We start from the raw sequence: 16,482 nt of genomic DNA, 5'->3' as shown, positions 1-16,482 counted from the left end.
CCCCCCCCCCCTCCCCCTACCCCCCCCCCCCCCTCCCATTTACATTGAATCGTGGGGTTCTTCTCCCCACAGGCTTGTGTTGCTCTGCCAACACAGCTGCATCATCCATTCACAGATGCTTTGACTGGATCTGTGAATAGAGAAACTATAAGTCCAGTGACATGTAGTTTTCAATCAGTATTTCATGTCACTGCACTTATTCATTCTTCCTGCAGAGGAAGAGTCTGCAGGAGCCAGAGCATTGCACCCGCAATTCACTGCTCACAGTTGCAATGCTTTACTGGCTCCAATGCAAAAAACAATGCACATTCTTTCCTTTATGAAGAAGTATGCATTTATTTAATTTTTTTATTGAGGTGGAATTTGCCTTTAAGAACGTTGTTTTTTGCCATTATATGCACAAAACGAACATTCTCAGATATTCGCAGGGCGAATGACCTTTCAAATTGTTGATACATAGATCCCATAGTTCAGGTTTCTCAAAATTTACTGCAGCCTTGGAAATACATTTTAAAGGTGCATAGCATCATTATGGGGTTATTTATAAAAGTTCCATCCGGCTTTATGCCGTTCACGCGGCACTAGCACCCCTAGATGGCGCTGACGAGTATAGGAAATTGATATACTCATCAGCACTATTTAAGAACTTTTATGAATGAACTGCAATGTGATGTAATTGCTCTAATGTTGCCTAATCTAAATCCTGACTAGTGCAGGCGTGGGTAACTCTGGATCTCCAGCTGTTGTGGAACTTCAAGTCCCATGAGGCATTGCAAGACTCTGACAGCCACAGGCATGACTCCCAGAGGCATAGACATGATGGGATTTGTAGTCAAAGCACGGCTGGAGGGCTGGAGTTGCCCACCCCTGCTCTAGTAGGAAGAATTTGCAGATAGATGTGTAGGATTCAGATGTGAACTGCCAAGGGGTCTGAAGGATTCCCACACTAGTTATGAAGATCCGGGTTTTTTTGGGGGGGGAGGGGGGAGGGATACAAAAGAAAGTCACATAAAAGCAAGTAAAACATGTTCAATGCATGTACAGTATCAACTGTCAACTTGGCCAAGTGCTCAGTTTTTACATTCTTACAGCCAGTTGAACAACCTGTCAAAAATGTACCCCAAAGCAAAACACGACAACGTTTTATTTTACTTTTTTTTATTGTAATTCAAGGACCTCTTGCTTCTTACAAAAATGGTAATTGTAGAATCAATTGCCCAGCCCAACGTCCGGCCTGGCAGAGAAGATTCACACATCAGACTAGTCAACGTTTCTCGATGTGTCGAAGGGAAAAAAAATGTGTGTCCAATTTTCAAAATGTCTGAATTTTTTTTCCTTTCTGTTTTTCGTAGAAAGTTTTGCAACAAACCCCCAATTGTTATCAAATATAAATAAAAATAAACAAGAGATGAATACATCGTATCAAAAGAGTACGAAGAGGTGTTTAGCGTTTTTTTTTTTCCCATGCAAGTAATGATCTTTTTTTTTTGTGAGGTTTTTTTTGTCACTTTTCATAATTTAATATGTATATAGTTTACATGCAAACATTAATTAATGCAAGGTACGGCCAGTTCGGTCTGGTTTCTGGGATGCAAAATAATTCAAGTGGAGGACTGGAAGTGGCAACAGCTCCCACAGGTAGCCATTTTTTTCTCATTTATTGGTGGGTGAGGTGCAAAATTACTGCCGTACCACCCATGCTAAGGAAAACAAAAATAATGCCATATAACAAGGCATAACCGCTGGCGTTGATGCTGAAGCAGACCATCTTTTCTCTCTCAAAGTATCTGACTCACAAATAGTATAACACTCCGATATTATATTATCCATCTGTGCAACAAGGGGACACAGCAGTTTTATTTTTGTGGTAGCAGGGGTCTGCAAGGAGGACTTAGCAAAAGGCGAGATGATTATATTTAGCCTGTGGCTTTCAAGTTGTTATTAAACTACAAGTTCCATATGTCTCACAATTCCCTATTAGTCTCTTAATGGAGCTGAGAAGTGCTACAAGGCTCAGAAAACCCTAAAGGTGTTTGGGGCACACAAGATACTCCATCTGGTACAGCATGCTGGTAAATAGTAAGGCTGTTTGTTTAATAGATTGTTATCTTTTGTGAGCAGGACCAGAGCACCTATACATTCCAAGGTAATGCACTGTAAGTTCTCCATGCCTTGCAAAGATTCTCCCTTGCTTCCTTGGCATGGGCCTGGCTAGAAAAGTTCAGATCTGGTATCAAGTCCCAGTTTGCATTGTTTTAGTAACTGTCAAGTTTGTGCATGCTCAGTGACAGTTAAGCTGCAAGCCGTGCTATAATAATACGTAAGAGAAGGGGGCAAAGAAAGGTTTAAATCATTGGGGCCTGTTACTAAGAACTGGAGATGTGAAAACAGAAACTGGAGGTATGGCTCATAATGAACATTTGCTGTTTCATTTACTAAAGGAATAACAGATGAAATCTGATTGATCACTATGGGCCAATGTTTTCTTTTCTCCAGTTTAAATAAACCCAGTACAACTAATAGAAAAATATCAAAACATCTGAGCTTATGTGGACAAAAAATTCAACTGAATATTTTTACAGATTGGTGACATCTATCAGAAATAAAATACAAGGACAGAAGATGGTCCCTCATTGACAGATATGGGCCAACGCTAAAGAAACAGTACAAAGACTCAACATTTACTAATATCGTTTTCCTACTTTGTTTCCCCCCTGGCAACCTCTGGACCTCTTGTTGCTGAAATTAGCTAAAGAATTATTAGGGGGCGCTGGAAAATACAGAGAAGATTGCATTGTTCCTTTTATATCACATACTAGCATTAGTTTTTACTAACAAAGGGTTGGAGCTTGTACATGAGGGGCATCATATGTGCCTAGGGCAGACACACAGTTCCTGGGTAGGGCATGCTGGAACTTGCAGTTTTGCACTTACTTGACAGCCACAGGTTGAACCTTTGATTTAAGTCCAGAAGCTCCTTGAAGTTACAGCAGTGCATGAAGGATGTGAGAGAATTGGATTACATTTGAAGATCTTGTAGACAGACGTCGAGGGGGAACTAAAGGATGGTTCTTGGTAGCGCAAAGCTTCTTACCAGCCAAACAGCAGAGTCCAACATTATACCGAGGATTCCTAAAGCCCTAGTGGAAACTACAAATAACGAACCCAACGTCACTGTCAACTTTCCAAATAAAAAACCACCAAGTAGAACCCACATCAGACATTTAATCTTAACACATTTTGATGCAAAGGCCGGGAAAGTGGAATGGAATAGGTTATGTGTCAGTTTGGAAATGGCTGCATAGCATAAAGCATTCATCACTCAAAATATGTCAGTCAGCTTAGTACTAGAGGATCTGATATTAGAAGGAGGTCCTGCTACCACAGACAGGCTCAAACTAAAAGACAGGGTAGCTGAGTTTGACCCTGCAGTGAGAACTGTTTGTACTTTTTAACAGTCAATCTCAGGGGGACAAGGGTATCCCCAGGTCCATTCAGGGGGACATGGGTGTCCCCAAAGCCAAGTAGATAACGAGACTATACAAGGGTTGTGCAGGCAGATAAGATAGTGAGCAGAGATGTGTGTTTTACTCATTAGTGTCTGTTTTTTACACTGTTTATGAAGCTCTTCACACCCGTCCATCACCGAGTGCGTTGTCCTTTGCTGCATGCAAACGGAAACACAATAGCAATTGAGAATAGGGGGAGGCTGCGGGAAGACACTGCAGGCTTTGGTGCAGTCCATTTACATAAAGCATGTTCATTGTGAGCTTACTCCAGGTGAATGTTATAGTGCCGTAAAAAAAAAAAAAAGTGCAAATGTTTTCTATGAATTACCTATTCACCAGTGGCACTACCCTGATACTGGTCAACAGGTAAAACACAAGTTCAAATGATAAGTTCAACCAGTCACAACCCCTTTAAGCACAAACTAAGCTTTAGGCGCAGCCTAAAAAATAACCCCATCATGCTAAATGGCTTCGCTTACAACACTGAAAATATTTTATAGCTCATCTGAGGAGAGCACAGACCAGGTGTGACTGTGTGGGAGAGAGGGAAGGCCGTACAATTCAGCTTATAAAACAACAAGGTTCCATGCTTTCAGCGCAAAATGTTTTTTTTTTGTTTAATTTTCAAGTCTTTTTCATGGTTGTTTTTATAGAACTTTTTATATTTTTTTGTTTTATTTTGATTTTTTTTTCAGAAAACATGAAAGTTGTGCCTATTAATTTTTTCTTCGCTTCAGGGATAGTAAAATAAAAAAACAAAAGAAGTACAAAACATTTGGTCGCATTTATCCATGAGCCTCAAATGTGGGAGATTTGTCCAACATAGCACTGGATGAAAGTTGGCAATCTTGGCATTTCTTGATACGTCTCTTGCATAGCCCTGTGGGGAAATACAGTTCCATTGACATGCAGAGCCACCAGCGAGTAAGGGGCATATTGAAGGACTGGGTAGTATACAGCTGGGCTACTGATATCCAAAACTGACTGCTACACCTATAACAGTCTATGATGTTAAACCCGAAATTTGTAGGTTGAAGCGAGTTCTAATTTTGCTTTCTCCTGCACCAAACTAAATTAATGCCTGCATGAAATGGCAGGCCAACGATAATTCCAACACTTTCTGCAAAATTGTCTCAACACCTTCAAATCTGGTGTTCTGAGAATGTAATAAAAAAAAAAATCTTTAGTGGAAAAGAGGGTTACTTTGGCAGGAGCACAGCCTTCAGTATATACATCTACCCTTGCCTCCTAAACAAACAAAATCCTTCCACTTGATTTCAGTCACAGCAAAAGAATGCTGCATTTTTGACAAAAATGTGCACTTACAAACAACTGATACCCAAAAGCCCTTTTCATTTAAATGAACAATTATAAACATGCAGATATGTTTGGAATGAAATGTTGGGCTACATTTGCATGACATTCTTGCGCCTGAGCATTCCTAAAGAGATAAAGTGAAAAGTACCAATACACTGACAATATATTTTTGAAAATTTGACAGTAGGGTTCCTGGAAACCACCGGCTACAGACTAAAATATTTGTTGAAGCTTTTCTTCAGAATTCCAGCCAATGTACCGCCACATTTGTTAAAAAGCAACTCAATATGATCCATAAACTACCATTGCAATTCTTTCTGATCAATTTCAGCCCCATGGATTAAATATGGTTTATTATGTTATCATATCAATCCGTTTGTTGTATTTTTAAGACAAAAAGAGTGCCCAGTCAAGAATCTCTCTTCAAAAATAATGTAAAAAATGTTTTATCTTAACGTTGTAAACCACAATCCAGGTGCTCGTTAACACAACAATGGCTTGTTAACATTTCACAAAAGCCTTTTTTAACTATGGGTGTCAAATGTCTGCTGTCATCCAATAGATGGAAGGGATGGTGGCCCAAACAGGTACAATGGCATGATTAACACTGTCTAAACTCTTCATATATAGTGTAATAAAAAATATAGGTATATTCTAAAAGCCCATCTTTTCCAGTCACCTTTTCTTTTACTGAATACTATAGTACAAAATGTAAGTAAGGAGCTCTTTGCAGGAATGAGAGGAAATTAGTTTGAAGAATAACAGAGTCATGTTGCGTGCGTGTAAGACCACTATCTGTAAAATGTAGGCACTTAGCAATGAATGAAACGTGGTAAAACATTTGCGACAGTGCACAAACCAGCCATAAAGTTTGGTAAGTTACGTAGGAATAAAAACTGTCCCTTAAAACCCCCTATATTCTCTACCAACGTCATCCACCCAAAGTTTGACTCTTCAATATATTGTGCGAGACAGGAGTCTAAGATATATATCTTTTTTAAATACATTTTTGTAAATAAAAAAAAAAAAAACAACAACTCCTGAAAGAGTCAATGACATATCTTGTCAGTTAAATGCTGCATTATATATACGGTAGATTAAAACGTAAGACAACACTACTAAAGACAGAACTGAGTCAAGAAACTCCCCTTTATGGGTGGAGAAACAATTCAGCAGTGTCCCTAGTTACGATCTACGACAAATAAAATATTTGAATCTCTATTGTTGCATTTTTTTTTTATATGACCTCCGAAAATGTCTTTGGAAAATCAGCTTTGCCCTTAAAATAGATTACTATTATGTTATATGCACAGAATAGATACTATATTCCTCATATCATGCCCACCAGATATCTCTATTGTGTTGTGCTTGCCGTTATTTTTATTTTATCGACTATATGCTACATATGACTGCAAAGGCCACATGGCGCTAGCAGAAGGAGATCTGCCCCAATTATGGACCGGTTTATTGCCATAGGACAGGCTGACAGCTCAAGGTTTGGCTGAACTTAAAGAGTGGTCATTTGTACACCTGGTAAGCAAACATTGCCACAGTGTTACCTATAGCCCAAAGATACTCAAAGCATTTGGCACTGGGGCAGAGGTCTTCCTGCCTTGACAGTTGTATGGCACAGGAAACCATAATAAAAATGATCAGTCAGCCCAAATCTAAGAGTGTACAATCATCTGTAGCACGGGGTGCTGTTGAAAGTATAAAATGGAAGGAACATATAGACTGCCATGAACTAAGAATCCTCAGGGTTGCTCAGTGCAAACAACATGACCGTAAACATATATAGCATGAGTTTGGGAACAAGCACTGGTCAACGATCATCGAAGCCGGTTCCCAATTTGACCTTTAAATACATAAAAAAGAAAAAAAGAAAGTATGCCACTAGAAATACACATTAGTGCAACTTCATTGACCAAATAATGTGCAAAACTCACACTAACCAAAGACATGCATACTCACACCTGTGCATTACCAAAATCTAGGCTATGCTGAGGACAGGAGAAAAGGCTCGTTGGTGAGTTTTAGGACAGTGAACAGACTGGTGCAGAGACAGGCCCCCGTGCACTCATTGAATTGCGCTGAGGGTGCCTCTTGCACTAAAGGAGTTACATATCATAATAGCAGCACACACACAGACACACAATACAAAACATTTGTTTAAAGGGTAACCATCATTTTTTGTTCAGCAGTCATGATAACTGCCACTCAGGCACCACAATATTTGTAAAATATTCATCTGTTGACTCGCCACTAAAGGGAACCTCTGAGGATCCTTTTTCGATTTGGTGTGCCGCTGAGCCTGGTTAGTAGAGTGTGTCATGTTAGGTGGCGTCTCATACCAGCAAAACAACGCCCTTGGCTAAACGTGTCATGCTTCAAATGCCAACTGTCTTACAAAACTAAAAATAAATGTCTATGGCACAGACACCACTTCTGAAGAGAGCAGGACAAGCAGAGGTTGTGAAACAACTGCATGGTCTGTCTTGGGTCATGTATGTCTGTATGAACAAGTTTCAGTTGCAATTCCTCTGCTAAGCAATGGAAGGTTGGTGGAGAGTGGATGCGATGGCAAGTATGACTGGTCAAAAATTTCTCAGACATTTGTGGAGGATGAAATAGAAAGGTGAAGAGCTTGTCAATAATTCCCCTTCTATTTTTTAAAGTCTATATAAATGATTAAAAAAACAACCTCAATACTTTCCAGTCCTAAACTTGCTGCTCATACTACTTTTTCTCCAACCTCCAGGCTCGCCATCTTGTCCTACGTCCCAAATTCTGATTACTACAAAAGAGGCATTGTAACTCTCCCCAAAAGGAAGACTGGAAATATGACATATGCCAGAACAATTTAACACCGAGGCCTGCTCTGGCTCTGCCCTGCTCGTTCCTTTTTTCTTCCTTAATTTTTGCTCTGCATTTTCTCCTACGGTCGCTGCCTCTAATCTGCCGAAACATACTCTGATGTCACGGCGATCTGTTGGCTGATGATAAAACTCATCAGTAGTGATTGAAACAAGAGCCCCCCCATCTCTGTCACCCGTGCTCCTGTTGCTTCGGCTTCCTGGTGAAGTGAAGGGCAAGACTGAGAACGTGCTTTGGCTCCCTCTGCTAGCACCAGTCATCCTCGTCTGCTTCATGGTAATAGCTTCGAACTCTGGGAGCTTGGCCGGACCCTGAACTCAGCCCTAAGGTGTAGTGGTAGCCGTTGGGGACCCTGCAGAGCTGGTGGGAATGGGAAGTGAGTGAGGACACATAGGAAGTCCGAGAGGAACGTCCGGAATTGCTGGCCAAGGCCTCCTCAAAGGTTAAGGTGTCCTCAGGTAAAGGGCAGTAGCTGTCAGCATCTTGACGTGGTCCTAGGTATGGGTCAGAACCAATGCGCGTGACTGTGCAGGCAGAGTGGCTTGGGGATTCACTGTAAAGCAAGGTATTGTGCTCTGATACCCCCCGGCTCAGGCGCCCGGGAGAGTAAATGGAACCCCCAAAGTGTACAGGGGAAGAGTGAGCTGTCCGATATGTGACGCTGGGCCGTGGAGTGAGCGGTGTCTGTGGCAGCTGCCTCCGGACTCCGCGGCATGGGGTACTAGCACCGGAGCTGGTCAGACGTGGACTCCCGCTGGCCGAACCACTGCCCTAGATTGAAAGGGTGAAAAAGCACATCAAAACGGCACAGGAACACAGAATGGAAAAAAGAAACACAACGGGGCACACCACGCACACACATGGAATTAAAAAGTCGACAAGACAATGAGGCAAGTGGTCACGCACAGACACAAGACCCGCGGCACAAAAAGGATAGGCAAAAGAAGGTTGAAGGATCACGCCCAACACAAACATAAACACCACACCAAATAAAAACAAACAGCAGGAGACAAAAAGTTGGCACAAACACAAGATAAGAAGATAGGCAATGGGTATGGAAAGAAGAGAAAAACAAAGGAGAGTTTAGAGAAGAAAAAAACACACAGGTCGAGTTGACAGCCTTAAAAAACCACAAAACATGCAACATATCATGATTAATGTACCAAAATCAGGTATTATCACAATGCAATTTTCTTTGACCACATATGGGCTTTATCAATGTGGGTGCCAAAGTGGCATTGTGGTTAGCGCTAGTGCCTTGCAAAACAGATGACCCATGTTTTAGTCCCACCAACAGTGTGTTTGTGTGGCCTTCAAAGCCTTTGAAATACAGAGGTTTCTACTGCATGAACTTTCAATCTGCACTGGAAACATGAAATCTGATTGCTTGCTGCTGGCTGGACTTCAAACATCTCTTGTGTCATCTTCACCTATTTAAAACCTGCAATGTCTTCTCTCAGTTTAATCATATGTTAAAAAAGCAACTTCACTGGCTTAGTGGTTAGCACCTCTGGCTTGCGGCACTTGGGTCCCCTTGTTTTTAAAAATCCCCATCAGGACACTATTTGCATGCAGTTTGCATGTTCTCCCTGTGCTTGTGTGGATTTCCTCCCACACTCAAAAGACATGCTGGTAGGTTAATTGGCTCCTGCCTAAATTTACACTAACGTTTGTATGTGAGATAAGGACATTAGACTGTAAGCTCTTTGAATGCATAGTATGTAAAATGCTGTGTATAGTTATTGGTGCGATATAAATACCAATAATAAATAAACAGAATGACAATCTATCAAATCCTCATTGAAGATAGATTTTGCCAATGTAGAAAGATTGTCTGCCTGTTTTTAAACCATGTTAAAGAGACACTGCCACCAACTAAAAAACTGCAGGTAAAAGCACAGAAAAATCAAGTACAGTAAATCCTTACTTTCAGCATTTTTCCTTTCCATAAACAATGTTTTATTCACTTGACTTTGAACTTGCTAAGGAATTTGACTGCTACATGAATAGTCAATTGCCTAGCACAGCCCACTCCCTTCTTGCATGTCATAGTCCTATCCTTTTGGGAGTGTCTAATTACTGTCTGTGCTGGCCCACCTCCTCTGCCCCTCTCTTCTCCTCTTTACATAACATTTTATGTAGCTGCCGTGGGAGAATTGAAGGGGAATACTACAGGGTGTCACTTAAGTGACAGTTCTGAGTCTGCTGGGGCTGCAGACATCACATCCAAGATGGCAGAACCCAGCAGCAATCAGAAGGCTTTGGTATGTCTACAAGGAAGGCTTTTGCAGGTAAAAAATATGCATAAAATAATTATATGGGAGGATTCTTGTTTAAACGAATGGTCTAGTGACAGGGAATCCACACAGGACAGCTGGAGAAGTAACTTTCCTTAAGGCAGCATTATATTGTTCTTTTCATTTTTGAAGGGTTTTGACTCTCCAACCAGGTGGAGGAATGCAGATTGACCAGTCTTCTTTCAAACAAACGTAGGCCTCATTCACACTTGCGTGCTGCAAGCACACATTTTGCACAAAGGTTTTTGTGCATTGGTGCATTTAAAAAATACACAGCATTGCACGTTTTCAACTAAGGGTGAAGAGTTTGGAGAAGACAGGAGAAGTGAAGAATCTAGGACAACATAGCTGAACTGGAAAGTGAGCTGAATTGGATAATTTGTCCAAATCAACTATGTTGTCCTAAATTGTTCACTTCTCCTGCCTTCTCCTAACCCTTCACCCTTGTGTGAATAACCCCCTAAGTGTTCTTGTTTGAAGCAGAAGGCTCCCTTCATTATGCAATAAAAGTACATGAGAATGCATGTACACATGCCTGCATTTATTCTTATAGTACGGCTTTTTAGCGATGCAGACGCACACATATGAACATATGGCACAGAGATTAAAATTGGTTTCCAGCTGTAGTGTATTATGCAGTAAAGAGCGTGGTTTACACAGCCTAGGTGAGATGTGAATGGACATAGGAACAGAACTAATGGCTTTGCATTGCTGATAACAAGTGACATCTGGCATTAGCCATGATACACAGAATTTTAACCTTGTACAATAAAAGGTTTGGTTTTTATAAACATTTGCACACGTACACTGACCCTAATTCTGTATGCAAGGACACATACAGGAGAAGATAAGAATGTAACCTACATCACACTCCAACATAACACAGACCCACCAGCTGATTGTATAGTGGACACATACATATGAAGACACCGTCATACAATTTAGCTGTTAACAGTTGTTTCTCAACTGGCATCAGCATGGGAATCGTTTATGGAACCTTTACAGGTAACCTTTGCTGAGAGAAATACGGAGGCTGCCCTTTTGGATCTCTCCTTGTTATTTGCCTGGCTATCATACTGACTTTTGGCTTTTGCTGGCCAGGAACAAGCAGGCAGCAAAGTCAAAACCCAGCACACTTGTTTTTTACGGCAGTGACTGAAAGTGCTGGAGTCTAAGAATTAGATTGACAGTCAGGCAAACTGGCATATTCAGATGGTGATCAGGAAATGTCAAATCTTAATTAAAGAACTCCTGGTCTAATTAAAAAGCAGAATGTTCATTTAACAAGTAGAGGTGCTGATATGATTAAATACAACCAAATAACATTTTTACTTCTACAGAAAATTGATTTTATAAACTCATAACCAAGAAATGATGTCATGCAGCCAGTAGAGATGCAAACCAAGCTCAGAGGAGATCATCTCTAATTATACACCATCCACAAAATAGATTTGACAGGTGCATTCCACTAAACTATATATATATAATGTTGTATTATGTAGTTACAGAAAAACAACTTTCGGTGTGAAAAATCATGGGGTCACCATGGCTCTGGCATCGATAAACATTTAGAGTAATAAATTAAATAGCGATGACCTGTGTGTGGCCAGATTAGGAAGCTTTCCAGAATCTGCCGTATGTGAGCTGTGCTGTAGTGAAGGGAGTAAGTGGGCACAGACACAACTTCTTTAGGGTATCAAAGACCGAGCTATGTATCAGCTGCTCCCCCCATTGCCAGCAGAGGTGGATAAAGTTAATACTTGGTTGTATTTAGTGATTTCAGAATTCTCTCATTATCAAGCAAAATCCTTGCTTCATACCAGGCTGGAGTTCTTTCTTAAAGAAAAGATAAAGCAATTTTTTTTTCCAACAGAATGGGGAAGGGTTAAAGCCCCTGTTAAGTTCACTTCCTGTCTTTGGGACACAGCGGGAGTGAGGAAAAATCTCTCCAAAGTGAGGGGAATTTTCTCTTAGACAGCTGTCACCCAAACTAATGTCCCTATTGGAAGAATTATTCTATAATTCTTTTCCTGTGACTAATGTAGACTTTTTTTTATTTCCCATCACTTTCTCTCCCAGGGAGCTTTGTAGTGTTCATGTGAGATAGCACTAGACCTAGGGTGGTTGGTAGGTCTGTGATGGATCCTCCAAGCTGTGCCCCTTAAACCTGTGAAAATTCTGGGTAAGGAGCACTGTGTGTGAATAGAAGGTCTTGGAAACTACTAATACACATTTGGAGGCCTTCTTCCTGGGTTTTGATAGTGTTAGATCTTCTGGTCGTGTTATCCAATTAAGTGAACATTGTTCTCCAACTGGCTGGAGATTCCAACACTTTCTATTCATGCAAGGTGCTCACCATACACCTCTGAAATTTTCTGTCTCAGGTGACAAAGGTCAACTGGACATACAGAGTGGGAGAAAGAAGAGGCCCTCTAGCCTTTCCCTACTGTATTAAATAAAGTGGTTTTGTGCTGTCTGGGTCCTTACTGGAGAGTTTTCACATCACTTTCTGTTCATCTGACGCCCTACCACCAAGACAGGAAGTGAGCAAAAATTTCACTTGTGGGAACTGAACAGTAAAAAAAAAAAAACTGACATGCACTAAATGCTTGCTATTCATGATCTATTCCCCTATTTGGGAGTGTACCATCATCTCTGCAACTTCAAAGACATCTATTCAAAAATAATTTTGCTACTTCAAAAGAACACATATATTTAATATATCACTTGTTTATTAATCTATCATATAAAATCATAATATATAAAAGCTTATTATAAGGCTGGTACAAGTTTCATTTTTAATGCCTCCCTCTACACAAAACCCATCATCAAAAGTTTGTAAACATACAAGTAGAACAAAAGTATTTATGTGTTGTAGTTTCGTGTGGTGATATTTCGACAACTCTCTACGACTGTTTTCCATGAACAATGCTCACTTCTTCAACAGAACATGCAGTTAGCAATTTGTGCAAACAACCAAACAAATTATTACAAATCATTTGCTTTGCTCTTTACATTCGAGTCTGCAAATCAAGGGAGGAATACCATGTGAGGAGCTCTACTGTAAACCCTGGTTAAGGAAATTAAGGACCATTGTTTTCTAATAGACCTACACTGAGGATATAGGAAAATAGTGGATAAATGACTGAAATGACTCCACCAACTCAACATGGGGATGGTTTATGCATTCACCCCCATATCCATATACAGTTAAAACACATTGTTCAGAAACATATTTGTATATGGCAAACTCCTCTCTACAAAAAAGAAGTAGATGCACCAAGGGTAATAGAGACGAAAGTTCATCATTTTCTTTGCTTTTGGAGGGTGATATCTCTTATGTGGTATCTCTTGTGTGTTTTCTCCCTAGATCCGGAGTTGAATATACTGTACACTGAGTGGTCAGTTTATTATAACCACATGACGTTTGTAGGCAAATTAGCTATAATTAGCTATAATTTCGCGCTGAAGTTGCTAGAGGGCCAGACCATTATAAATAGGGAAGCAGGTTGTTTACCACGACAGTAGAAGTGATTGTTTTCTGAAGATATGGGTAAACAACGCAATTTAACAGCCTTTGAACGTGGGATGATTGTTGGCGCGAGCCATGGAGTGAGTATCAGCAAAACAGCAGAATTTGTTAAATGTTCAAGAGGGGCTCATTGTTTAAGTGTTTAAAGACTGGACTGTCAGCAAAAATCTGGGTCTGAACGTGCGAATTGTGGCTGTCAGCGACTAGTCAATGTTAGGGCAGAACGGAGAGTGGCAAGACAGGTACAAGACAACAGAAGGACAACAGTGCAGTGTCAGAGTCCTCGCATTACACCTTTCAACATCTCGTGGAGTCTCGAGGCGGCCCAACGAAGTCATCTCGTGGAGTCATCTCGTGGCCCATCGAAGTACTGATGGGGTGGTCATAATAATCTGGCCACTCAGTGTATATAGAGCCAGACACATGATTTAATAATTATGACTGCTTGTATACACGAATACCTGCCTACTGTCCATATTCTCCTGAAGAAGTAAATGTTGTTCATAAAGCATATAGAGTCATCATAATTCCACCACTGGAAGTTACAAATATTTTTCTAATACTTATGTTCTACTTGTATGATTACAAACTGTTGATGGTGGGATTTGGGTAGAGGAAGATATCGAAAACAAAACTTGTCCCAGCCTTATACAGTAATCAGCTTTTATATGTGATGATTTTATATGAATGATTAATAATAAACAAGTGATTTTATCATTTTAAAAAAATGATGAAGGTCCTAATTCTGCTCTACTTATAAAGTGACACAAAACTTAGGAGTTAGATCTTAAAAATGCTTTGAAGTATCTTAGCTATTAGCAATCCTGGACCTTATTTGTGCATCACTTGGCTATAGATCCTCAAATCATCTCTGAATTGGTGCTGACACTGTCCTTCCTTCTGGAGGGGGGCTACTTTTGTTCCCCATGGTCCCTGTGTGTGTTGTAAAATAGCCACCGCTCCAAGCTCGCTCCTGTGATGAACTACAATCTTAATACAAATTAGTAAACTAAATGTCAGATTGTAGTCCATCATGGGAGCAAGCTTGGAGCGGGGGCTACTTTACAACACACACAGGGACCATGAGGAACACAAGTAGCCACCCTCCAGAAGGAAGGACAATGTCAGCACCAACTCAGAGTTTTGATTTGAGGATCTACAGCCGAGTGATACACAAACTGTTGGCTATTAGTTTCAATGAAGCACTGAGATCTTCAGGAATGCTGAATTAAGTTTTACTTGCTTGAAAGAAGGATACAGGTATCAATATACAGCATTGTAAAGGACACACACATATACAGTATATACAGTTGTGTGATAAAGTGTTGGCCCCCTTCCTGATTTTTCATTGTTTTGCACAATGAAAGTTCTGTAAAACGCCCTACGCCCAAAGAAGTACAGGAGCTTCTTTGGGGCATATTTGCCGCGCGTATCCATTAGGATACAACCGGATAGCCCTCGTAAACGCGCGTTTGTCGCACGTTTCTTTTACCACTAATCGCGGTGCAAACGCGTATATTCCGTACGCCCAGTTGTGAACCCAGCCTAATGCAGGCTTCAGCTATGGTGGTGCTGAAGTAATGAGGATACACTTGCCTGGTTGCAGTGTGTGTGTATATATAAATATATATATATAGATATAAACTTCATGTGTATCATAGATAAGCATGCACATAGGGAAACTAACATTGCACTATACTGCCATCTACAGCTCAAAAGACATATTGCAGTCAGTAATACAATCAGTACATATCAGCATATGCTGTTGCATTTCCAACACAAATAAGGTCCAGTATTGTAAATAGTTAGGGTATTTGAATGCATTTTTAAGATTTACTTTCTGAGTTTAGTGTAACAAAAAACAAACAAACTTTGTCTGGATTTGTAGACGAAGCAGTCTGCTACCTTCCTGCAGCCATAGTGGCATAATGCTCATTCTGCTGGGCATACAGTGAAAGGTTGGGTTTGTACACTGCCTTCCTCACCTGTCTGTGTGTAGCATGATCCTGTCCAGAAGAGGGCGAAGTTGCCCGGCTGTGGTCAGAATGCCGGGGATGCCCAGAATCTCGGCTGCCATATCGGTCACACGAGTAAAAGCGCTGTTTCTCTGATGAGGATAGCGGTTGCTGTTTACGTTCCTGGGACCTCCCTCTCTCCTGACGCCTCTCCCCCCTTTGCGTAGCTTCTGCTGATAGCAAAATGCATTACGTTTAACAAGCAACTTTAATCAGCTTTGTGACATTTCACTACTAAATTGAGGGAGCTGAGTATAAGAAGCTGGTGGGTAACTTCACCCAAGCCCAGGTTTCTACTAAAGCCTCTACATCAAGGAACAAAAACAGATCTTTACCCGGGTCGTCATTCTGTGGAGACCTCTCCATGGACTTTTGTTTTCTCTCTTTGCGCCGGTGACATCGGTGGTGGTGCTGATGGCTGCGGTCATGCGGCACTCTCTCTAAGGAGTATTCGTACATCTGAGGCCGCTGTGGGGGAGTTAGCGTTGACACAGAGCGTTTCATTGGACTGGTATCCGTTATAGGCTGCAATGACAATGCACAAACACTCAATAAAATCAAAGATAGAAGGCACTGTTGCTTTGTTAATTATTGTTCATTTAGAATTACAGTATAATGTTAACATTATTTTAAAGATACATATTTACAAAGTTATATATACAAATACAAAGTTACATATTTTACAGACGCTGGATTGATATTTTTGGGTCTTTATGGAGAAAGCCTAATTAGTCACATTCAGAGATAACTATGTGACAGTCTAATAGGATCAAAAGCCAAGGATCATCGGAAGTGCAAGCCTGGGAGTCAGTGGCTCCCCGGATGCACTCAGGAGGCACCATATACCGCCTGCTTTTCAAAGCTGGCATTTGTCTGTCTGAAAGGTTATTTAAAACAAACCTGTTTTAAGAATTGAATGCCAAAACCAGCCCCCCCCC

The 16,482-nt window shown here is 40.8% G+C and overlaps 1 protein-coding gene across 1 annotated transcript in view; it reads right to left on the bottom strand.

The window, feature by feature from the left end:
* Positions 1 to 5,908: 5,908 nt before the first annotated feature.
* CACNA1B (calcium voltage-gated channel subunit alpha1 B) overlaps positions 5,909 to 16,482 on the bottom strand; it is a 221,697-nt gene continuing 211,123 nt past the window's right edge. The window contains exons 45-47 of the mRNA XM_018565415.1: positions 15,880 to 16,069; positions 15,515 to 15,717; positions 5,909 to 8,471 (exon numbers count right to left, since the gene is read on the bottom strand). Of these exons, the coding sequence (XP_018420917.1) occupies positions 7,947 to 8,471; positions 15,515 to 15,717; positions 15,880 to 16,069 (918 nt within the window). The 3' untranslated portion in view covers positions 5,909 to 7,946. The remainder of the gene's footprint in view (positions 8,472 to 15,514; positions 15,718 to 15,879; positions 16,070 to 16,482) is intronic.

Source organism: Nanorana parkeri, unplaced genomic scaffold, assembly GCF_000935625.1.
Source record: "Nanorana parkeri isolate BGI_ZX_2015 unplaced genomic scaffold, ASM93562v1 scaffold845, whole genome shotgun sequence".
NCBI classification, from domain to species: domain Eukaryota; kingdom Metazoa; phylum Chordata; class Amphibia; order Anura; family Dicroglossidae; genus Nanorana; species Nanorana parkeri.
Note: the sequence above shows the minus strand (reverse complement) of the source record. Positions and strands in the feature narration are given on the sequence as shown.